The 26912-nt window shown below is 23.9% G+C and overlaps 1 protein-coding gene across 4 annotated transcripts; it reads left to right on the top strand.

Annotated features, from left to right (window-relative positions):
- The first annotated feature begins 1208 nt into the window (after window positions 1–1208).
- LOC123271217 (LARGE xylosyl- and glucuronyltransferase 2-like) lies at window positions 1209–18176 on the top strand. Of its 4 annotated transcripts, XM_044737480.1 has the most exons (12): window positions 1213–1434; window positions 1517–1554; window positions 1622–1768; window positions 3170–3258; window positions 3337–3523; window positions 6309–6868; window positions 12442–12591; window positions 12661–12963; window positions 14619–14824; window positions 17563–17835; window positions 17919–18011; window positions 18080–18176. In XM_044737480.1, the coding sequence occupies exons 2-12, from the start codon at window positions 1545–1547 to the stop codon at window positions 18171–18173; spliced, it is 2112 nt and encodes a 703-aa protein (XP_044593415.1). In that variant the 5' UTR covers window positions 1213–1434; window positions 1517–1544; the 3' UTR covers window positions 18174–18176. The 4 variants fall into 4 exon arrangements, with proteins under 4 accessions (XP_044593418.1, XP_044593415.1, XP_044593416.1 ...); XM_044737481.1 differs by lacking the exon at window positions 1517–1554; XM_044737483.1 differs by lacking the exons at window positions 17563–17835; window positions 17919–18011; window positions 18080–18176 and adding an exon at window positions 15527–15654 and having other exon boundaries at window positions 1209–1434.
- Window positions 18177–26912: the final 8736 nt, after the last annotated feature.

Here is a 26912-nt window from a genome sequence, read left to right as displayed (position 1 = left end):
ATTATTTATAAATATTATAAATACGGGGAATCAGAGTTCGATTTCGGAGAGCGAGCCTGAGAAACGGCTACCAGAACCAAGGAAGGCCGCAGGCGCGCAGATTACCCACGGAGAGTTACATACTGACATACTGACAAACTGACAAACAAACTGACATACAAGTGAAGCTAATATAAAGCGTGTAAAAACGACAATTTTAAGACGATTTTTTTTTCACGGGTAATTAAAAACATCGGCTAACTTTAGAATTATTAAATAATTAAAAAAAAAAATTATTTGTATTATATCAAAATTTAGCAGTCACTTGACTATTTTTTAATTTTATTTAACAAAAAAATTTGTTCTAAAAAAATGAAAATTAAGTTAGCTGACACTCAAAAATTTTTGATATGTTTTATTAATTAAAAATTAGCATTAAAAAACTATTTTGTCAATATTCCATGTATAATTTTAAAAATTTTCTACATGTGAAAATTTTAATTTTAATTTTTTAAGAATTATTTTTCAACAAAATAAAATATAAAAATTTTTAAATGACGGCTAATTTAATTTTCATTCTAAAAAATTACTTATAAAAAATTGCATTTTTAATTTTTTTAAATTTCTAAATGTCAATTTTTTATTTTTCATTTTTTTTGCCATAATTTATTTGTTAAAAAAATTCTTAAAATTATTAAATATCTGCCAAGTTAATTTTCATATTATTTGTAGACATTTTTACTGTTGTAATTGATTTATGAGAATTTTAAAAGTGACAGTTGTCAGCTAACTTCAGTATCATAAACTTTAAAAATTTTAATAAAAAATATCACAATTAAAAATTGAAAAAAAATTATAAAAGTTTAATTATTTATAAAAATATTTTTATTCAATAATTGTTTTGCAATTATTTGTCTTAATTTAAAAAAAAAAAAAAAAAAAAACTGAAGTGTTGAATTATAGAAATAAACAAAAACTTAACCAAAAAAAAATGAAAACTAAACTTAACTGACATCTAAAAATTTTTACAATTATTTTTATTGAAAATTTTTATACAAAAGAGTTAAAAAAATAAAAATTCACTTTTAAAAAAATTGTAAAACTTTAAATGCAATTTTTAATGAATATTATTTTGTTCTAATTTATTAAATAATTATACACGTCGGATAACTTTAGTTTATCAAAAAAAAAAAAAAAAAAAAAAAAAGATGATTGTTAAACAGATTAAATGAAAAAAAAAAAATACATGTATACATATAACAATAATAAATATATATTAAGTATGTGAGTAAAAATGACAGTAATAGAGTCAGTTAGTGGTTAGGTTAATGCAGTGTGCAATGGAAGTTTTAATTAATAAATAAGTTATGTGGGCATGTTCAATTGTCCGACTAATTTAATTATTCAAACAAGGATATTATTAGAATTTCAAATGTTTCATATTAATATTGTGAGGTGAGTTAGTATAATTATTATATTTTTAATTAGAAACTAATTTATTCATTATCAATAATTAATAACATCACACGAATCGTAGATAGAAATGGAGTATAATTATTCAGACAATGTTTACAGGTAATTGTTATTTTTTTTTTTTTTACTTTAATTTATTGAAAAATTTGTAATAGAATTTTTTTTTTAGATTTTTATTGCAAACGGCTTCTATATGTGTTAGCACGAATAATTAACAAGAATGTACGGAAAATTACAATGGCACGACTGTGGTTAAAGTGTTTATTAATTATATTTGTTATTTCAATAACAATATTTGTGTATTCATTATTAAATGGTAATTATTAATTTATTGGTTGAATTACTTCTGCGTGAAATATTTTAATTAAAAGAATAATAATTTTGCGACTTTAATTTTTTTTTAACAAACAAATTGTTCCAAAAAATTACATTTTTATTTTTTTTAATTTTCTACATGTCAATTTTTTTTTCTCATTTTTTTTGCCATAATTTACAAAATCATAAAAATTTATTTATCAGATATTAAATAATTTTTTTTTCAAAATTAATTATGGAAAGAACAATTATGAAAAGAAAATTTATATATAAAGTAAAAGCCCCTATTATTGACACTAAGAGTGATCATGAATATTGGAATTTTTTTATCGAGTTTCAAATCAATACTGTCAATTTTTCTTTTATCGGACATCTTAATCACTGATTTTACGTATACAATTTAATTAATTAACATTAATAGCAATGAATTTAATAATTATTATATCAACTTAAAACCAATAAGTCGAATGTATGTATTATTGACAGCGCGAAAAATTCAAAGAGCCGATTATTGACATACCATTGATCCTATTATTGACAGGTCTTTTATTACAGTTAAATTTATATTAAAAACAATCATTTTTATTAACTAATGCAAAACTATCAATAATTTTTATTATTTTAAAATTCGTTTAAGACCTAGCTTTTCTATATTTTTTACCAAGTTTTTTTTAGCAATTTTTTCTAGTCTCAAATCCTTTGATTCTTATAAAATCACATGACAGTTTGTAAACATTAATACGTTGATATGTATGTTGAGGGGGTTGGATTACCTTACATTATGGCCTATGTCGTTAGTTGACGCAAGTTAATTTTTGTGTCCCCATCATCGACATTCGCTATTTTAAAATTAATTTCAACTCGATAAAGCATAAATAAATGATTATATGGTTGTTTAGACTATAAATAATCAAAAATAATTTTAAACAATGCTATTACATAAAAAAAAACCTTGAGAAATCTGGATTTGAGAAGAAGGTCTTTTTTAACAATATTGTTAAGAAATTACAAACGTATAAGCAGTTTTGGCCTACTTGAAAAAATGAAATTTTTTTGCGGTAAATAGTTTATACCTTAAAATTAAATTGTACTACTTTTTAATTTTTAAAATATGTAAAATTGTCATGAAATATCAACAATTGTGATTAACAGATTTTAATAATTGAATAATAAAATTAAATAAAGTGTCAATAGTAGGGGCCCTGTCAATAAAAGGTGCTTTTACCTTAGGAATTTTTTTAAATTAAAATTGCAATTTTCAGAAATCATTTTTTTTTGAACAAATATGTTTGTTAAAAAAAATAAAAAAATTTTCTAGTGACTGCTAACTTTAATGTCATTAAAAATTTTCTTAAAAATATCTAATATCTGCTAAATTAATTTTCATAATTTTTTTTTGTAGTTCCATCAGAAATAAAAATTTATAAAAAAGTTTTACCACAGCCTACCAAAATAGTGAGTGACGTATATTCAGAGCAGTTAATTATTAATGTAATATTATTTGATTAATTTATCAATTAATTAATTTTTAATCAAATATTGATTTATTTATTTTATTTGCTTTTACAGAAACTTGATTGTAGCAATATTGAAATTGCTATGGTTTGTGCCGGTTATAATTCAACGCAATCGTTAATTACTGTTATAAAATCATTATTATTTTATCGGACTAAACCTTTACGGTTTCATTTTATCGTCGATGAGATATGCAATAAAACATTAAATGTTTTATTGAAAACTTGGAATTTACCTCATGGTATTTATTAAATTATATTCGCTAAGGTAGTAGTCTGGTAACTTATGCCTATTTTCATGACTTCTTTGGAGGGAGGTTTTTTATAGGAAAATATAAATGAATTATCTTGAATATTTAGAGTGTTTTTATTTACATATTGAAAATATAAAAAAAAATTTATTTGAAAAAATTTAATAGTTTATTACTATTATTATTGTCACTCGAAGTTGGAACCTCAAAAAAAAAATGCACGTAGGTGGCCCGGGTGATTTTGACTCTTGATGTTATCTGAAATCAAATATTCTTGATTATTCTTAATCTATAGACATGTCATTCTGGTCGGAATTACTGAAGTTAAATTTCAAGGGTAAATAATAAAATGGCGGACTTTGAAAAAAAAGTCCTTTTATTTTAGCAAAGAAAGAGTTGTAAAATAAAAATTTAGGGGTGAAAAAAATTCTTGTTAGTACCGAAGAGAACTATAAGTGTGTAGAACAGTCTGTTAAAATTTGAAAGCAATCGGTTCAGTAGAAAAAAAGTTAGGACCCGGGCCACCTACAGGCATTTTTTTTGAGGTTCTAACTTCGAGTGACAATAATAATAGTAATAAACTATTAAGATTTTTCAAATAAATTTTTTTTTATATTTTCAATATGTAAATAAAAACACTCGAAATATTCAAGATTCATTTTTATTTTCCTATAAAAAACCTACCTCCAAAGAAGTCATGAAAATAGGCACAAGTTACCAGACTACTACCTCTTAATTAACTGTCTATAATTCAAATAATTAATTATTAGTTTGCTTTTATTGATAACTAATTAATTTTTTTTTTTAATTTTTAATACAAGAAATCATTTAAATTAAAAAATTTTTAATTTTTATAATAATTATAATTTATAAAACTACACAGAAAAAAAGGTTCACTTGAGTCAAGAAAATATTTTTTTTCCTAATTATTTTCTTGAGAGAAAAAAAATTTTTTTTTGACAAAAAATTTGACTTATTCCAAAAAAATTAATTCTCTTGCTTTAAGAAATATGTATCTTGATCCAAGAAAATTTATTTAAGTCAAGAAAGTCTTCTTGTTTTGAGAAAATTCAGCCTCTTGCTCCAAAAAATTTTGTTCTAGATAGAAGTAAATTTTCTTGTCGAAAAAATTTCTCTCTTGCTCCAAATAATTAAATATAAAGATAAAAGTAAATTTTCATTAATATTTTTATTGATTAACATGTCAAATGGGAAGATCAAATAATATTGAATCATTTTTTTCCATTCAATATGTATAATTGCAAGCTAAAATAATATAAAATGGGTATCAAATATTCGACAGAAAAATTTTCTCAAGGTGAGAAAATTTTTTTCTCAGCTGAAGTAAGTGGCGCTACTTCCCTAAAGTATCTAAAAATCTTGATCAAATATAAAAATTTATTGCATCAAGTATTTATGATAATTTGAATTAAGAAAAAATTACTTCCACCAAGAATAGAATTTCAAGAAAAATTTTTACTTCGGCCAACACAACTTCGGTCTTTCTTCAGGCACCCGAAAATTTTCTTGAGCCAAGAATTTTGTTCTCCAGTCAAGAAATTTTTCTTTCTGTGTAGCAATTAAAGCAAATTAAAAAAAAACTTTAAACAGTTGATATGAAAATAAACTTTACAGTATTTTTTTATTAATTTTATAAAAAAAAATTTTGCAATATAAACTGAAATACATTTTACTGCTTCAAGCTATTTTAAGAGATTCATAATATAGAATGGCGCATAAAAAAAATTAGAATTTATAATTTTAGTATTGTAATAACATTCTCTCGGTATTTGACGAGAACGAGAGATTATGCACTAAAGAAATTTAAATCCACACGATTAGATATAGATAGATAGATTACTTTATTTTATACCAAGGCCAAACTGGTTAATTGGCAAACATATTTACATCGTACATAATATTTTTTGTACATAAAGATAGTATAAACATAGTAAACAATTTAATCTTTGATGAAACTCAATACCTTTATTCTAAAAACGAAAATTTTGGTCAAGTTCGAAAATGAGCTCAATCGGTCCATTAGTTTCAAAGTTGTGGGTGTGTGAAAATATTATTAGCGGACAAAATACAATCTCATTTCTTGATTATTGACATTTTTGAAGATATTAGTTCATCCTGATGTTACGCTTATCGAGACCTTTCATTTGAATACCTACATAAATTTTTTATATATTATTTTATATATATATTTCTGAAATTAGTGAAATATATAAAATATATAGAAAATTCGTGTGGGTATTCGAATGAAAGGTCTCCGTAAGTGTATCATCAAAATGAGCTTATATCGTTGAAAATATCATCAGTGGATAAAATGCAATGTAATTTATTGATTGTTGACATTTTTAAAGATATAAGCTCATCTCGATGTTACGCTTATCGAGACCTTTCATTTGAATACCCACATGAATTTTTTTATATATTTTATATAAATGATATTTCTGATATTTGTGAAATATATAAAGTATACAAAAAATTGATGTGGGTATTCAAATGAAAGGTCTCCATGAGTGTAATATGAGGATGAGCTTATATCTTTAAAAATGTCAATTAATAAGAAATAAGATTGTATTTTATCTACTAAAGACCAAATATTTTTATGGACTAAATTATGGTAAAAATTTATTAGCAATCTTATATTCTATTTTTAGAGAACACAAAAATTAAAAATTTTCTTAAAATGACTTGAAGCAAGAAAATTTACCAATTTAACTAGTAGGTACTTATACCTATCAATTAAATAATTTTTTTATTTTAGTCGATGAAATTTTTTACCCAGCAAATATATGGATACCAAAAGTATCGTGGATTCGTAATAAACATTATTCAGGGGTTTATGGTCTTTTGAAAGTGATATTACCAGAAATTTTAGCCATTGAAAAAGTTATTGTACTGGATACTGATATTACTGTACTGAGCGACATTTACGACTTGTGGAAAATATTTAATGTGATGGAAAATAATGGAGATAAAAGTAAAAATGTTTTTGCTTTGGCCGAAAATCAGAGTGATTGGTACAAAAAAAAATCGGATAGTGGACAACGCCCTTGGCCAGCAATAGGACGTGGTTTTAACACTGGTGTTATGCTAATGAATTTAAAAGCACTGCGTGAAACTAAATTTAGTGACTTGTGGATTAATACGACTCAATACGTTATCAAAGAGCTTTATGAAACAAGTTTAGCTGACCAAGATATTATTAATGCTGTTATCAAAAACAATCCGTCGATGGTTTATGTATTAGACTGTACATGGAATGTTCAACTGAGTGATCATACGATTAGCGACCAGTGTTATAGCACTGCCAAACAAATCCAAGTAAAATTAACTACTTTATTTATTTATTATTCTAGTTAAGGAGGTTCGCGCGTAACTTATGAGTCAAAATAATGTTTAAATTTTTTTTTACTTTCAGTCTTCCCAATATTCGTCGAAATTCTTTATTTTAATTAAAAATAATTTGAAAAATTTAGTAATTGATGATTTTTACTTATTTAATAAAATAAAGTAATAAAATGACTCGTATTTATTACTTGCCGGATTAAATAAACAGATTTGGCAACAGCGCGTTTGATTATACCGATTAGAGACGTGCATGAGTGTGTGAGTTAAATATTTCTCTCTCTGTAACTATATTTCCATCCTTTTCTTTTTTCTCAGCTGTTGACGCGACATTGCCAAATCTTTATTCGAATAAATAGCCGACGATAAACGAGTCAAAAACATAAAATCAAACTTTAAATATTTCAAAAATTATATCGGTAATGTATTGTTATTAATTTTTTTTTATATTTTACAATAATCCAAGTTTTTTGTGTATAGTTTTTTATTCGTTAAAGTTGGGAGATTAATATTGAAAAAAATAATTAAAGTCTCGACTAAAGTTTGTCCGCCGTAACAGCCCGTGTATAAGGAGATGAAAAATGTGATTTTTGAAATTTAATATCTGATTAACTAAACGGGGAATCTTTTTAAAATGTTGGGATTAGATAAATGCCGTATTTATTTATACGTATATTTAATTTCAAAGCTGAAAGTTGGAAATTATTTTTCACATTAGATTCGCTCGAACCTCCTTAAGACTCTAAAATCTTCAAACTTATTTTCTTGGTTCAAGAATTTTTCTCTTAAAGAAGTTCGAGCGTAACTTGAGTCATAATAATGTTAAAATTTTTTTTTACTTTCAGTCTTTCCAATATTCGTCAAAATTCTTTATTTTAATTTAAAATTATTTGAACAATTAAATAATTGATGCTTTTTAATTATTTAATAAAATAAAGTCATAAAATGACTCGTATTTATTACTTGCCGGATTAAATAAACAGATTTGGCAACAGCGCATTTGATTATACCCATTAGAGACGTGCATGAGTGTGTGAGTTAAATATTTCTCTCTCTGTAACTATATTTCCATCCTTTTCTTTTTTCTCAGCTGTTGACGCGACATTGCTAAATCTTTATTCGAATAAATAGCCGACGATAAACGAGTCAAAAACATAAAATCAAACTTTAAATATTTCAAAAATTATATCGGTAATGTATTGTTATTAATTTTTTTTTATATTTTACAATAATCCAAGTTTTTTGTGTATAGTTTTTTATTCGTTAAAGTTGGGAGATTAATATTGAAAAAAATAATTAAAGTCTCGACTAAAGTTTGTCCGCCGTAACAGCCCGTGTATAAGGAGATGAAAAATGTGATTTTTGAAATTTAATATCTGATTAACTAAACGGGGAATCTTTTTAAAATGTTGGGATTAGATAAATGCCGTATTTATTTATACGTATATTTAATTTCAAAGCTGAAAGTTGGAAATTATCTTTCACATTAGATTCGCTCGAACCTCCTTAAGACTCTAAAATCTTCAAACTTATTTTCTTGGTTCAAGAATTTTTCTCTTAAAGAAGTTCGAGCTTAACTTGAGTCATAATAATGTTAAATTTTTTTTTTACTTTCAGTCTTTCCAATATTCGTCAAAATTCTTTATTTTAATTTAAAATTATATGAACAATTAAATAATTGATGATTTTTATTTATTTAATAAAATAAAGTAATAAAATGACTTCCGTATTTATTACTTGCCGGATTAAATAAACAGATTTGGCAACAATGCGTTCGATTATAGCCATTACAGAGACGTGCATGAGTGTGTAAGTTAAATATTTCTCTCTCTGTAACTATATCTCTATCCTTTTCTTTTTTCTCAACTGTTAACGCGACGTTGACAAATCTTTATTCGAATAAATAGCTGACGATAAACGAGTCAAAAACATAAAATCAAACTTTAAATATTTCAAAAATTGTATCGGTAATGTATTATTATTAATTTTTTTTTTTATTTTACAATAATCCAAGTTTCTTGTGTATAGTTTTTTATTCGTTAAAGTTGGTAGGATAATATTGAAAAAATAATTCAAGTCTCGACTAAATTTTGTCCGCCATAAGAGCAAGTGTATATGGAGATAAAAAAAGTGATTTTTGAAATTTAATATCTGAGTAACTAAACGGGGAATCTTTTTAAAATGTTGGAATTAGATAAATGCCGTATTTATTTATACGTATACTTAATTTCAAAGCTGATAGTTGGAAATTATTTTTCACATTAAATTCGCTCGAACCTCAAAAAAAATATTTGAAGTTATTAAATAATTTCAAAGCAATTAGTTATCCAATCAGGCTGTTATGAAGGTTTTAATTTCCTAAAAATAAATTGCAAGAATATGAAGCTCGATTTTTCTTTTGATTAATATAAAAAGTTAATTAGTGAAATGGAATGGAAGGAAAAAGTAACTTTCATAATAAAACTCGCACAATCAGATTTTAACTTGTTTTTCTAAATGAGATTCCGAGATTATACTTTAAAACTTTTAAAAAATTTGTTTGTTTTTTATTTCAAAGTTAAAAATATAATTGAAATTTAAATGAATTACTTCTATCATAAAATTAGATTCAAAAGAATTCAAATTACTGTGCCGTATCATTTACTCATCATTAGATCATTACATTAGTTAAATTAAAAACAATTTTGTTGATTTAAGGTAAAAGCCCGTATTATTGACAGGGCCTCCATTATTGACACCCTAATTAATTTTATTATTTCATTATTAAAATCTGTTAATAATCACAATTGTTGATATTTCATGGCAATTTTACATATTTTTAAAATTAAAAAATAGTAAAATTTAATTCCAAGGTATAAACTATTTACCGCAAAAAAATTTCATTTTTTCAAGTAGAACAAAACTGCTTATACGTTTGTAATTTCTTAATAATATTGTTAAAAAAGACCTTCTTTTCAAATCCAGATTTCTCAATGTTTTTTTTTTATTTAATAGCATTGTGTAAAATTATTTTAGATTGTTTATAGTCTAAACAACCATATAATCATTTATTTATACTTTATCGAGTTGAAATTGATTTTAAAATAGCGGATGTCAATGATGGGGACACAAAAATTAACTTGCGTCAACTAACGACATAGGCCATAATGTAAGGTAATCCAACCCCCTCAACATACATATCAACGTATTAATGTTTACAAACTGTCATGTGATTTCATAAGAATCAAAGGATTTGAGACTAGAAAAAATTGCTAAAAAAAACTTGGTAAAAAATATAAAAAAGCTAGGTCTTAAACAAATTTTAAAATAATAAAAATTATTGATAGTTTTGCATCAGTTAGTAAAAATGATTATTGTTAATATAAATTTAACTATAATAAAAGACCTGTCAATAATAGAGTCAATGGTATGCCAATAATCGGCTCTTTGAATTTTCTGCGCTGTTAATAATACATACATTCGACTTATTGGTTTTAAGTCGATATAATAATTATTAAATTCATTGCTATTAAAGTTAATTATTGGAATTATATAAGTAAAAACAATGATTAAGATTCCCTATAGAAAAAAAGTTGACAATATTGATTTGAAATACGATAAAAAAATTAAATTATTCATGATTACTTTTTATTTACACTATCAATAATGAAGGTTTTTACCTTATAAGTTTGTAATTTCTAAATAATATCGTTAAGAAACATCTTATTTTAAAATCCAGATTTCTCTAGTAAGTAAAAATGATTATCGTTAATATAAATTTAACTGTAATAAAAGACCTGTCAATAATAGAGTCAATGGTATGCCAATAATCGGCTCTTTGAATTTTCTGCGCTGTTAATAATACATACATTCGACTTATTGGTTTTAAGTCGATATAATAATTATTAAATTCATTGCTATTAAAGTTAATTAATGGAATTGTATAAGTAAAAACAATGATTGAGGCGCCTTACAAAAAAAAAGATGACAATATTGATTTGAAACTCGATAAAACAATTCAAATATTCATGATCACTCTTACAGTATCAATAATGGAGGCTTTTACCTTATACGTTTTAATTTCTTAACAATATCGTTAAGATAAATCTTATTTTAAAATCCAGATTTCTCAATGTTTTTTTTATGTAACTGAATTGCTTAAAATTATTTTAGATTATTTATAGTCTAAATAATCATATAATCATTTATTTATACTTTATCGAGTTAAAATTAATTTTAAAATGGCGGATGTCAATGATGGGGACACAAAAATTAACTTGCGTCAACTAACGACATAGGCCATAATGTAAGGTAACCCAACCATCTTAAAATACATATCAACGTATTAATGTTTACATACTGTCATGTGATTTTATAAGAATCAAAGTATTTGAGATTAGAAAAAATTGCTAAAAAAAATCTGGTAAAAAATATAGAAAAGCTAGGTCTTAAAAATTTTTAAATAATAAAAATTGTTGAAAGTTTTGCAATAGTTTAAAAAAACTAAAAACACGCTTTTTATAGAAAACCAAACTAAAAAATAGAAAATAAATTTAAATTAAGAATAGTGTTAAAAATTTCAATAAATATAAATTAATAATAGTGTAAATAAAAAAAATGTATTTTATTTTAAAAAAAGCGTGAGGTGCATGGTGTCAATAGTTATAAATATTTTATTGACAGATATGAGTAGAGTGATTATCATTTTGATAATATCTTAAAAAGCACCCCACGCTTTTTTTTAAATAAAATACATTTTTTTTATTTACACTATTATTAATTTATATTTATTGAAATTTTTAACACTATTCTTAATTTAAATTTATTTTCTATTTTTTAGTTTGGTTTTCTATAAAAAGCGTGTTTTTAGTTTTTTTAAACTATTATTTATTTTTTACTTTTTAGTTTGGTTTATTTATAAAAGCGTGATTTTTTAGTTTTTTTAAACTATTATTTGTTGATTATCAAAAATATTCAGGCGCGCAAATTACCCACGGAGAGTTACATACTGACATACTGACATACTGACATACAAGCGAAGCTAATAAAAAATAATTATTTATAAATATTATAAATACGGGGAATCAGAGTTCGATTTCGGAGAGCGAGCCTGAGAAACGGCTACCAGAACCAAGGAAGGCCGCAGGCGCGCAGATTACCCACGGAGAGTTACTGACAAACTGACATACAAACTGACATACAAGTGAAGCTAATATAAAGCGTGTAATAAAAGACCTGTCAATAATAGGATCAATGGTATGTCAATAATCAGCTCTTTGAATTTTTTGCGCTGTCAATAGTACATACATTCGACCTGTTGGTTTTAAGTTGATATAATTATTAAATTTATTGCTACTAAAGTTAATTGATTAAATTATATACGTAAAAACAATGATTAAGAAGTCCTATAAAAAAAATTGACAATATTGATTTGAAACTCGATAAAAAAATTCAAATATTTATGATCGGCCTTATAGTGTCAATAATTGGTATTTTTACCTTACTGACACAATACTTTAATGAATTTTTTTTACTATTAATTTGTTTGTAATTATTCTTATAAATTTTAGATATTACACTGGAATTCACCACGCAAACAAAGTGTAAAAAATAAAAATTCAAATGATTTCAATAACATGCACAAAGTGTTTCTTGATATGAATGGTAACTTGTTGAGGCGTAAATTATTCGGATGCGATCCAATTAAAAATTTAACATACGTAAGTTATTCCTTTAAATTTAAAATAGACTAGTCATTTATAATTACACTACATATTAATTTATTTTAGATTGAGAGTAAAGATAATTGTAAGAAATTTTCAAAAAATTCCGCCATTACATATCGGACCCATTTATTTATCCGCGAATATCAGTATGATAATTACATAGACGCAGATGTTGGTCTAGTGACTCAATGTAGTTTTGATCGAATAACTTTGCTAGATGAACTATGCAAACGTTGGCCTGGTACAATCAGCGTCGCTGTCTATTTAACAGACGCAGAAGTACAATTGTTTCTTGATTTTGTACGAAATTCTGATGTTTTGAGATTCAGAAAAAATATCGCTTACCATGTTGTGTACAGAGATGGGGTAAGTTGGTATAATTATTCTACTACACTGAAAAAAAAATTTTTTTTTTTCAGTTTATAATTAACGAAATAAACTATGACAAAAATTATAGATAGAATTTTCTGATTTTTCATTAGCAATTTATTGTCAAGGTTCTAAATTGTTGCTAATAAATCTTAGATTACACTGAGAGAAAAAATTTATTTTGAAAAAAAATGAACAATGTTGCAATAAGAAATTAATTTATTTGAAATTTTTTATTTTATTTCTTAGCAGAAGAAATAAAAATTTTTCTGTCATTTTTTTGTTGAAAAAAATTTTTTTTAATTTGGGAAAAAAAAATTTTTGATGAATATTCGTAAGTTGTCTTCTTAAAATTATCATTTTTTAAATCAAATATCCTTTTTTGTAACGAAAAATTTTCTCTAAGACAAATCTTTTTCTTCAACTAAAAAACAAAATTTTAAACAAATTAATTTATTGTTTCAAAATTTCTCATTTTTTTCAAAAAAAAAATTTTTTTCAATGTGAAGTCAAAATAGTTTTGTTATTGTAACTTTCTTCTTCTTTCTTCTTAAGCGATGAAAAATCTCACAAAAAATTATTTTAATGTCTGCACATTAAAGAAAAAAATTTTTTTGAAAAAAAAGAACGAGAAATATTGGGATAAAAAATCAATTTTATTTCTCAGCTGAAGAAATCAAAATCTTTCTCACAGTAAATTTTTTGTTGGAAATAATTTTTTTTTTTTATTTGAAAAACACCAATTTTGGATTAAAATTCGCAAGTTGCTTATTTAAAATTGTTTTTTTCTAAGAATACTTTTTTCAACAAGAAATCAACTGTGAGAAAAATTTTTATTTCTTCAGCTAAGAAATAAAATTGTTTAAAATTATAAACAAATTAATTATTTTTTTAAAAATTACTTATTGTTTTCAAAAAAAATTTTTGTTATTGTAACTTTCTTCTTAAACGATAAAAAATCTCACAAAAAATTACTTTAATGTCTGCACATTAAGAAAAAAAATTTCTTTTGAAAAAAACAAGTAACATGTAAAAAAAAAAAAATTTTCTTTAAATTTTAAACAATTTTATTTCTCAGCTGAAGAAATCAAAATTTTTCTCACAGTAACTTTTTTGTTAAAAATAAAATTGTTTTTCATTTAGAAAACACCAATTTTAGATTAAAATTCGTAAGCTGCGTATTTAAAATTATTTTTTTCCAAAAACATTTTTTTTAACAAGAGCTTAACTATAAAGAAAATTTTTATTTCTTCAACTAAGAAATAAAATTGTTTAAAATTTTGAACAAATTAATTTATTATTACAAAATTGTTCATTTTTTTTTCAAATAAAATTTTTTCTCTCAGTGTATGATGAAAAAATTGAGATATCGATACTGCCATTCTAATATTTCGTATCCCACAAAATTTTAAAAATTGACATTTTGAAAAATAGAATCATAATAATAATATAAAAGTCATATTAAAAATTTAAAGGTCAAATAGTTTAATTATTTTTAAACAATTATTTTCATCCGTCAAATCCCATTAATCAATGTTAAAAATGAACCATTTTTACTGTCTGCTGTAAAATTTTATAAATATGGAACACGACGAATTAGAATGGCAGTATACATATACTCTTTAAATTCATTAATTTTAATTCAATTCCAGGAATTTTATCCAATTAATTACTTACGTAACGTTGCGATATCCCAAATCCAAACTCCATATATATTTCAATTAGACATTGATTTTTTGCCGCCAGTAGATTTATACGAAAAGTTGATAGCGTATATTTATAAATTGAATAGAAATGTATCTGATGCCTCTAATAGAAACGCACTGATTGTACCAGCATTTGAAACACAACGATACAGGTATTATTTTTTTTTTTTAATAATAATCATTAGTAAAGTGTTGCATGAACTCGGTGAAAAAAAAAAAAAAATAAAGAGTGAAAAATTTTATAATTAAAAAATAATGAACTCCTCTTACAAATAAATTAGTAAAAAAAAAGAATTATATTTTCTCTTGGAAATTAAATATAATATTGAGCTTTACGTTCTCTTAAATTACTGATAACTCATAATCGATAGATAAAAAATAGTAAAAAAAAAAAACCCATCTGATAATTAAAAATATAAAAAAAATTTCTCATTAAAATTAATTGATCAAAAATAATTAATTGAAGAAGTAAAAAGTCACTTAATAACGAAATAAGATCCTTATACTTTAATGAAAAGCGTTTCAGGTAATTGATTTAATGTATAAAATAAAAATTGATTTTATATTCACTGAGATTAAATTTTTTAAAATTCCGATAGATTTATTCGAATAAATAATTGAGAGCGATAACAATGACGGATTAATTTCAATATTATAACAGTGATATCGTTTTTTTTTTTTTTTATTTATTATACGCTCGAAATTTAACGCTTATTTTTAAATAATAGAATATTTTCGTATTTTATTTTAAATTATAAATTGCTGTTGACTCAATTGAATTTTTTAATTTTCTTCTGCTGCTTCTGGATCTCTAACTATTTGAATTTCTCGACGAACGCAAATAATTCCGCTAGTGGTTTGCCTCGTAGTGTCTCAATCAATAATCACTCACAATCTGATTTTCTATTAGAATTTTTATCTATAAAAAAAAATTTTTTTTTTTCTTTTAGTAATTAATAATATACTAATGAAGATAATTTTAACTTGGGTTAAAATAATAAAAAATTTATTCGGCTGTTTTATAGTTATAACAAATTTTTCGTTAAATTTAAATCAAATCTTCAAATAAATTAAAAAATAATGATCAAAAATTTTTAATAATAATAATAATAATTTATATCATTAAGGCAATAAGGAAAATTTTGTCTGGCGTATTCATATAATAAAATAAGTGCTTTTAATTAAATTTATTATCTTATTATATCATTCGATAGGTCTTGACTTGAATTTGTGCATTTTCAACATTTGATATGCTTTTCAGCAATAATTAATTTAATATCATGATAAATTTTCGAAGTAGTTATAAATAGATTCAAATTTCGCGATAAATGTCATTTATTTATTTTGTCTTGTACATTTGAATGTTATTATAGATCAAAAATTAATTAATTTAATTAAGAGACTAAGAAAGATTTTTTAACGTGCATATCTTTATCGTAAATTGGTTTTGATATTTTTTAACGATAGTCATTTATAATACCAACAAATTTATATTACAAATAATATAAACTTCGAAAAAAGTTTCTACATGCGAGAAGAAAAAGCGCCACCCAGCGGTGCATTTATAAACTAATAAAAAAATTCTAAAGCTTTGTAATTAAGAATTGAGTAAATTGTAAGCAATTCTAATGAATTTTTAATAATTTTGATGATTATAATAATAATAATAACAATAATAATAATATAAACTTCGAAAAAAAGTTTCTACAAGCGAGAAGAAAAAACGCCACGGCGCGACCTGGCGGAGAATTTATCAACTAATTAAAAAAAATTCCAAAGCTTTGTAATTAAGTATTGAGTGAATTGTAAGCAATTTTAATGGATTTTTTTATATTTTGATAATAATAATTACTTCAAAAAAAGTTTCTATAAGCGAGAAGAAAAATCGCCACGGCGTCACTTAGCGGTGCATTTATAGACTAATTAAAAAAATTTAAAGCTTTCTAATTAAGTATTGAGTGAATTGTAAGCAATTTTAATGGATTTCTTATGATTTTCATAATAATAATAATAATAATAATAATAATAATAATAATAATAATAATAATAATAATAATAATAATAATAATAATAATAATAATAGAAAAAGTTACACTGAGTAAAAAATTACATCTTTCTCTAACAATAATTGTCGATAAACGAATTTTAATTGTGAATTTCACCTAAATTTTCTCTGATGGTATGAGACCTCATACCGATAAAATATTATGGTGAAGAAGTAATAATAAAAAATTAGTCATTCTTCAAGAATTTGCATCGGGAGTATTCGGCTTAGAATAATAACTATCTATCTTTATCAATAAACACCGATCTTCGAGTCAAATATATATATATATATATATATATATATATTTACATATAGATATATTAAATACCGTGAATAATAATAATAATAATTATTATTATTATTATTATTATTATAATAATGATATAAACTTTGAAAAAAGCTTCTACAAGCGAGAAGAAAAAGCGCCACGATGCGATCTGGCGGAGAATTTATCATCTAATTAAAAAAAATTCCAAGTCTTTGTAATTAAGTATTGAGTGAATTGTAAGCAATTTTAATGGATTTATTATAATTTTCATAATAATAATAATAATAATAATAATAATATAAACTTCGAGAAAAGTTGCTTCAAGCGAGAAGAAAAAGCGCCTCGGCGCGACCTGGCGGTGAATTTATAAACTAACTAAAAAAAATTCTAAAGCTTTGTAATTAAGTATTCAGTGAATTGTAAGCAATTTTAATGGATTTTTTATAATTTTTATAATAATAATAATAATAATAATAATAATAATGCCAGCGCGAGAATAGGATAGACATTACCCAACAAAATTATCTTGTTAATTATATGAAATAGTTAATTTAATAAACATGAGTAATTTAAAGGTTCACGTTTCCTGTTAATAAAGAAGAATTACTAAAGTACCTAAATTACGGTGTTTTGTATACATTTCGTTACCACGTGTGGACAAAAGGCCATGCTGCCACTAATTACAGTAATTGGAAAACTGCAACTGAACCTTATCAAGTTACATGGGAACCGGATTTCGAACCTTATATTGTAGTGCATAAATCAGCCCCACTCTATGATGAACGATTCATTGGTTTTGGGTGGAATAAAGTTTCATATATTACCCATTTAACTGCCTTAGGATATAGGTAAATATACTAAAACGCTTAAGTGAAAATAACTTATAATTAGTAATCATTAATCAATTGTAAATTTATGGACTCAATTTTAGTTACATTGTTTTACCCGACGTATTTATAATTCACCGTCCACATGCTCCCAGTTTAGATATTGGTAAATTTCGAACTGATGCTCTCTACCGCAGGTATTTGATGGATTTTACGGATAAAATTGATATTATAAAAAATTATAAATTATATTCCAATTTTTTAGGTGCCTGAAAAAATTAAAAGATCAATTTGTTGATGAACTGATAATTAAATATGGAAATAATTCACTAATTAAATTAAAAAAAACCAAAGAATAAAATATTTTTTATCGAAAATCATTTTTTAATATTTATTTTTGACCTACTTACCCACTTTTTCCTTCCGAAGATATGATTTCCAAAAGTTATTTTAACTTATAATCAATAACTATAAAAATAATTTTATTTGCATTATATTAAACTTTTTTTTTTATTATTTTATTTATAATTATTTTTACAATCTCTTCAAACTAATTTTTGTTAACTATTATTATACAAATCAGGCATTTCATGACAAATCGAACAATGAATAAAATTTTTATTTTTTTTATTACTTCAATTTTTTTTTAAATTTAAGAAAACAGCATAATAATAAAAATTAATCTAAATAATGATTTTAAAAAAATTTTTTTGGAATTTGAAATTACAATTATCATAAATACGCTATTAGACAGAAAATTACTAAAAAAAAATTAATTTAATTTTAAAATTTTAAAATTCGCATAAAAAAATAGTTAAAAAAAAAAAATAATTTTTTTTTAATTTTAATGTGTTAGGTAAAATACCCAGTATTTGAACAGGTTTCAAAGTAAAACGTATTTGACCCTACTTTTAATATATAGCGATGTAATTATTAGTTCAAATTAGTGATTTTCATGAAAATATAAACAATTTTGAATTGATTGAAGCGCAAAATAACGCAAATAATTGAATATTTATACTTTGACAACGTTTTTAAGATAGACTATGGAAGGAGTAGTAGTTGAACTAATAAAATATATGGCAATAGGCACAGCAAAAATTTTCAATGTTTTATTAAAATATCAAAATAATTATAACATATTATTGAATAATATTCAAAATAATACTATGAATATTTAATATGTTCATTTAAAAATGTGAAATATTTGTATTTAATTTTTTAATTACATTTTTTATGAATGACAAAGCAAATTTTTAATTATAAATCAAAAAAAGGCCATTCGGCAGCCGAAATGGAAGTAGATTTTTCAAATAAAAAAAATTGATTTTTAATAAAATAATATAATAACACTGATAATGTATAAGTTAATTCATGAATTAATAACAAAATTCAATAATAAATTTAAAAATATTTACAACAAATTTTGGAAAAAAAATTATCTTGTGAAGAAAAAGTTTCTCAAATATTTACCAAAGAATTGCACAGATTATAAGATTTGAATTATAAATGTCCAAATTTTAAGTAACTGCTTAGAAACAACAGTTTTCAAGTTAATCAGAATTTTGCAACCGGATAAAATTTTAGTTGAAGAAAACAATGGTTAGAACTAATTTGTGACATATTTACTGACAACCTACCCGAAAACATTACACGAAAGACTGATCAATATCGTAATTATTGAATTTACATCATGATTAAGCTATGATGCAGACAATAATTCTAAAACGGCTGCAACAGTAAAACTGTTTCATTAAACGAATTCTAAAAGGAGTAATATTGAGGCTATTACTACTTCTGAGTAGTGAAAATTGAAGCTTATTAAAAGGCCTTTACGATGCATTTTACCAAATTTTAATATCTTGTCTAGTTCAGTAATTATACCAAGTTGAAGTAGTAAAAACATCAATTTTTACGATTTTCAAAATTTCAAAATCCTGTCATTTCCAAATTATTCGCCCGATTAAGCTCATCTTCGAACTTAATCTTGGCCTTGATCGATAGATAAAGCATGCTGAGTTTGAGAAGAATCGGTCATAAATTGAAAACGCTATCGTGCTGACAAGCCGCGTTATATCGTATAAATATATATATATATATATATATATATATATATATATATATATATATATATATATATATATATATATATATATATATATATATAAATACATACATATATAAACTTTTGAACTATATATATTTTCTGACTCAGCTCGACAAACTAAGTCAGAAAATGGCTAAATTTTTTAAAAGTTGCGCCATGAGGACGGCTGCAATAGTTAGATTTTTATACAATCTACTAAAAACTCAATTCAAAATGTTCAATAATTTTTAACTACACTAATTTTTAGCTATAAAACTTATTCAATTTGCAGTAATTAATACAGATCACAATGCTGATCACTAGTCTATAAACCTATTAGAGATTAGAGTGCTGTCAAAATTATACGGCCCCAGCTTGTTCAAGTTCTGGGTACCGCTCTGAAAATTTGGAGATATAGTTACTCGCTAAAATTTAATATAAAAATTATAGTTTATGTCTTTGCAAAAAATATGTATTATTTAGAAAAGACTATTTCATTGGTTGGTACAATTTTTTTTACTTAAAATGATATACCGTTTTTTTACTGATTGTTCGGTTTACGATTTAGTACCTTTTTCATAAAAAAATAGCATCTATCGGCTATTCTCGCCATTTCAACTTTTAAGTTAACAAAAATATAATTGTTTTGATTTATAATTGAAAAAAACTTTCAGAAATCAATTACTGTATCATTGAATAATTATAACATGCGCAAACTAATAGAAAAAATGACTTGATTCAAGGAAAATTTTTTCTTTAAAATGTCATTCTTGTTTTAAGTAGTTCAATTCTCTTAATTTAAGAAATTAATTCTTGAATCAAGGAACTTGATTGTTTTCCTATAAGATATGAGTGATTCTCTGTAAGGACGTCTTAAATCTGTACAAAATTATCCGACCAAATTATTTTTGATTTTATTAGAAAAAAAATTAACAAGGGCTACAAAACTATCAGCTTAATTATAATAAATAAACAGCCGATTTAATTTGTGCTTTTTCGATATTTGTGTATCTTTTGCTATATAACATGACAGGGGACTGTTTTTTTTATCAAATTGAGAAAAATCAAGCAAACTATTTCAATGCATTCAACTTTTCAAGTTCTCAATGAATGTTTATATTAATTAGAATAATATTAAGACTTATGGATCCAATTTTATAAATAAATTGTAAATAAAAATAGTTGCCAGGGGACTGAATTTTTAAGTGGCCCAGACACATATTTCCAACACAAACGGTGCTTTGACACTAAATAAAATAGCGATAAAGCGCTAACAGGCCTACGGTTATTAACTCAAGGCGAGTTAGATCCTTATAAACCTTACAAAAGGTAAAATAACAAGCTGGAATTTTTTTTTTTGGCTTTGAACTTCTGACAGGGAACTTTTCTTAAAATGCCTGGAACAAACTTTGGTTTAATGAATTCAATGAAATAAATTAATTTTTGATACTTTTTATTGAAAGAGATTGTTAGCCCTTCAGCACTCTCGCTATGAGATTTTCTCTCACGCTCATCAATAACTCAAATTTTCTTTCAAATTTCAAATGGAATGACTATGTGATTTTTTTTCTATCTGTCAAAAAATTAATATTATTTCAGATTGCAATATTATTATTTTAATTGTTCTATACTATAAAAAAATAAAATAAATTTTATTAACTCCGTGAGATATTTTCTCATCGCAATAGTAAAGTAGGGGGGTCAGAATTTAAAAAATCGGGTCTGATCGGTACAGTTCGGAGGTTCCCGTAAGAGTGCATTTGTGTTTGGATGTATTATTATTAAATATTATTTTTAAATAAGTCAATTTTTTTTTGTTTTAAGAAATTTATTTTATTTAAGATTTTTTAAATTAAAGGGACTATAAGCATGCGTGCGCTTCCACATAAAGCGTGAGAGTTTTTCTCATCGCGCGAGTAATGATAGTAAATCGTTTTGCGAGAGTGCTGAAGGGTTAGTTAACTAATTAAGTTTATAAAAATTATGGACCAAATTATATATTATGGACGAATGACTTAAAATTTAATCTTAAAGTTTTAATTTTGGGAATGGGACAGCCCAGGGGACTGTTATTTTGGTAGTTTACGAATTTATAGCAAAAAAACCAAAATTTATTTCATTTTAGTTTTCAATGCTCCAAATAGAAATGTTTTTTTACTTTCGTAATAAATTTTTTTAGTAACAAAATAACAATTTTTCTAATAAAAAAATGACTGGGACAGCAAAAGACATCCTTACAGAGAATCACCTATATATATAACTTCGCCTAAGAATTTCTTTCTTTAGCGTTCCACATTTTTACAAATATAAATAATGCTGTGAAGCGGGAAAGAATAGGAGTTACGGTAATTATTACGTGAAGCGTTCCACATTCACGTAACAGGATATTGGTAGGAAAGGATTGAGAAAGGAATGTGAAGAGGATCATCTTAATGTGAGTTTATAGAATATGTGAGAAAAAAAATTATTAGATAGCTCGGACTGGGATTCGAACCCAGAACCTTCCGAAGACATGTCGGCTACTCTACCATTTGAGCTATCCGGTCTATACTAAATTTCCTTTCGCTTATTCTATATACATTAAGCCACCCCGCCAGGGTGCGCTGGAATCATTTTTACATAAACTGTAGTTTCAAGGGGATAGTTTGCTATAAAAAATGCAACCAACGCGAGATTTAATTAAGTTGGTACCAATGTAAATTTTTATTATAATTACAAAAAATACTAAAATCCGAACAAAAACAGTTTCACTGTAAAAAAATCACGCCAAGTCCACGTTCATAAGACTATTAAGAAAAAAAAATTTGTTTTTTTCTTTATAAAATATATAAAATGTAACCGATATGATTGTTTATGATTTTCGAAAATTAAAAAAAAATTTTTTATAAATTTAAAAATTAAGAAAAAAATTTTGGAACGTACTTGGTGTGCGTCATTGTGTATTTCAATTTTTTTTAATTTTGCAACCGCGCACACTAAATACGTTCCAAACTTTTTTTTTAATTTTTAAATTTGTAAAAAATTTTTTTTTAATTTCCGAAACTCATAAACAATCATATCGGTTACTTAGATTTTTTTATTTTTTTATTTTATATATTTTTGTAAAGAAAAAAACAAATTTTTTTTTCTTAATAGTCTTATGAACGTGGACTTGGCGTGATTTTTTTACAGCGAAACTGTTTTTGTTCGGATTTAAATACCACCAACTAATACACTGATGAAAAAAAATGTCTTGATTCAAGAAAAACTTTTTCTTCAAAATGTCATTCTTGTTTTAAGTAGTTCAATTCTCTTAACAAGAAATTGATTCTTGAATCAAGGAATTTGGTTGTTTGAAAATAAGATGTATACAACTTCGCTCAAGAATTTCTTTCTCTTGGATTAAAATAGACGGTAACATTGGTTCAAGATATTACCGATATGTTCCAAGTATGGCGCGACTCTTGAATTAAGATATTATTTTACTTGTTTAGAGCATATAAATTTTTGTATTTTTGCTATTCTCTGTATTGATAAATATTTTTCGGCATACAGAGAAATACAAATTTTTTTACTTCAAAGTTTTTTTCTGACTTAAACTTATAACATTATAAATAAAAAAATTTTTTCTTGAGTCGACAATCAATAATTCTTGAAATGAAATGAAATTATTCTTTATTGAAGAGAATCGTTTTTGAATAAAGAATTCAATTGAATCGATCGAAGATAATATAGTCTTGAACCAAGTAAAAATGTTATCGATCGGAGTGATTAGACCTCTCAATTCAAGACAAGAATTTCTTGAAGTAAGAAAAATAGTTCTTTTCAAAATAATTTTCTTGGATCAAGAATATTTTTCTTGAATGAAGATAATTTTTTTTTATCAGTGCATGTTATAATATTTATTATATTAGTATATTTATACGGATTTTTTATTACAACAATTCTAAAAGTCTGTTCAAGTACTGGTCCCATTTTTACAAGTCTTCAAGTACTGGATACTTTTGCAAGAAACTAAAAAAATTTTTTTTAGTAATTAAATTTTTTTTAAGCGAGTAATCAAAAAAAAATTTTTTTTAATTATCCGGAAAAATTTTTTATTACACTTGAAATAAAAATTTTTCAAATTGTCCGATATATCACAAAATACCTCATATATTGGAAATTTTAATAAATTGATAAAAAAAAAAAAAAACTGTATGGATCGGGAAATATTTATTAAAATTCAACTTGCTTATCCGAGTTTACAGATTTTTACATTAATAAATTTCAATTAATTTATTTTTTATTCAAATATGCTGCAATATTACTTATTTATATTTTTTTTTTTGATTTATAAAATATGTATAATATTTACATTACACCAGTAACTTGGTATTTATAGAAATATTTATTGTTTCACGTTCAACTTTAGGATAATAATTCATTCTCTTTTTTTTTTTATTCTGCTTATAATAAATAAAATATATTCAATAATTATTGAATAGCATTTTATTACACAAATTTTTTTTTATAAATAATATTAAGCTGTTTTTTTTTCAATTATATTTTTTATCACGTATCTAATTAATTAGCTGCTATAATACATAGTTTATATGTATCTACATTTGTAGTCGTCTTTTATTTCTAATTATTGTTTAATTACTTAACAGTAGTATTAATTCCAGAATTTCATACACTTACACTTACAAAATGTTGATAAAAAAATCAAAAACGCAGAGAATACTGTAATAAGTTTTTATTTACATATGTCAAATTAATTAATTGTTTTAAAAGCGCTGGTTTTAAAATAGAGGCTTTAAATTCAAAATAATTCTTAGAAAATTTATAAAAAATCTTATAAAAAAATTCAAAAAAACATGTATACTCATTAAAAAATTACATATTATTTTAAATATGTATATATTTAAAAATAAAAAATCAATCGGTAAAGTGCCTCAGTAAACAACGGACTTTGGAATTTATAAAATAACTTCCAACAACAATTTTTAATTTAGGAATTACATCTATATTATTAAGAAATGACCTTGTATGTTGTGAACTATTGACATTTTTAAAGATATAAGTTCATCCCGATGTTACACTCACTGATACCTTTCATTTGAGTACCCACATCAATTTTTCATATATTTATATATTTATATATATATGTATATATTAAATATATGAAAAATATATCAAAAATGCATATCGGTACTCAAATGAAAGCTCTTGATGAGTGTAACATCAATATGAGCTTATATCTTTAAAAATGTCAATATTTAAGAAAGTACAATGCAATTTAACAAATTTCTTGTGAACTATTGACAATTTTACAGATATAAGCTCTCCCTGACAGTACACTCATCGAGACCTTTAATTTGACTACCTACATCAATTTTTCATATATTTTATATATTATATATATGTATATATGAGAAATATATTAAAAGTGCATGTGGGTACTCAAACGAAAGCTCTTGATGAGTGTAACATCAAAGCGAGCTTATATCTTTAAAAATGTCAATAGTTAAGAAAGTACAGAGCAATTTAACAAATTTCTTGTGAACTATTGACAATTTTAAAGATATAAGTTCACCCTGACATTACACTCATCGATACCTTTCATTTGAGTACCCACATCAATTTTTCATATATTTTATATATTATATATATGTATATATGAAAAATATATGAAAAGTGCATGTAGGTACTCAAATTTAAGGTCTCGATGAGTGTAACATCAGGATGAGCTTATATCTTCAAAAATGTCAATATTTAAGAAAGTACAGTGCAATTTAACAAAATTCCTTATTTAATAAAGCAAAATTTTATTTATTTATATTTTACAAGTTACGGCAGTCACACAGTGACTGCAAAGTTGTTACTTTAGATTAATATTAAAAATTACAAAAATATATTGTCGCAATGTATACAACGGTCAATTAAGATCAATCGTTTATAATATGAAGAGTATTCATGACATGGCTTGTTATATGCTCAACAATGTGTACAATTAATTTAGTGTATTAACATTTTTTTCTATCTATAAATATGTACGTCTATACGTATATATCGTTAAAATTGAACGAGTAGTGGTGAGTGTATGTACATAAAAAGATGATGAGACAATTGACCGAAGCAAACTTCGTTGACGCTCTGTTGTATTAGGCCACTTAAAATACTCGACAGAAAGTTTGCTAACTCATGTTCACTGAGAAAAAAATTATTTTCAAAAATATGAGGAATTTTTTAGTAAAAAAATTTGTTAAAAATTTTTTTTCTTCAGAAGAAATAAAAATTTTTTTATAGTAAAACTTGTCAAAAATAAAAAATCAAAAATTTAGAAAATTTTTTTTTAACCAGAAAATTATTGTAAAAAAAAATTTTTATTTCTTCAGCAAAGAAATAAAATTGTCTTAAATTTTCAACAAATTAATTTTATTCTCAATATAATTAAAAAATTTTTTATTTTTTTCTTAAACGAAAAAAAATTACTTTCAAAATAAATGGAGAATTTTGCATTAAAAAATTATTTTGCTAAAAATTATCGACAATTTTAATTTTCAAAATTTTTTTAATTAAAAAATTTTCTAGAATTGAAAAAAAAAAATTTTTTTTGCACAAAAATTTGCAAGTTGTCTTCCTGAATTTTATTTAGCAAGAAAATTTTTGTAAAAAAAAAATCTGAACAAATTTTTTAACTTAAAAAAAAAGAAGATTTTTTTCTTACTGTACTTTTAATTTTAATAAAAACATTTAAAAAAATGTTATTAAAATTCAATTTTTTAATTTTTTTGTTCAAATCTTTTCAATCGAGTAACTAATAAATATATAAAATATAATTTTTAATTAATCATCAATAAATTAAATTAATTAATTACAATAAAAAATTCTTTTTTTTCTCAATAAATTTTCAGAAAAATTAAATAAAAATATTGTTGTCGGAAGTGTAAATAAGTCCATTAGTTTACTTAAGAGCTTTACAAATCAATTACTTGTAATTGCTAATTACAATTAAAAATATTAATAAATACTATGTATGTTTTGTTAA

This window comes from Cotesia glomerata, linkage group LG9 (genome assembly GCF_020080835.1).
Source record: "Cotesia glomerata isolate CgM1 linkage group LG9, MPM_Cglom_v2.3, whole genome shotgun sequence".
Lineage (NCBI taxonomy): Eukaryota > Metazoa > Arthropoda > Insecta > Hymenoptera > Braconidae > Cotesia > Cotesia glomerata.
Note: the sequence above shows the minus strand (reverse complement) of the source record. Positions and strands in the feature narration are given on the sequence as shown.

Bases quoted from the DNA above. Each gene is read 5' to 3' on its own strand.
- LOC123271217 (XM_044737480.1), top strand. The intron at 14,825-17,562 runs GTATTATTTTTT...AGTAATTTAAAG, and splicing joins TTTGAAACACAACGATACAG to GTTCACGTTTCCTGTTAATA. The intron at 17,836-17,918 runs GTAAATATACTA...ACTCAATTTTAG, and splicing joins TTAACTGCCTTAGGATATAG to TTACATTGTTTTACCCGACG.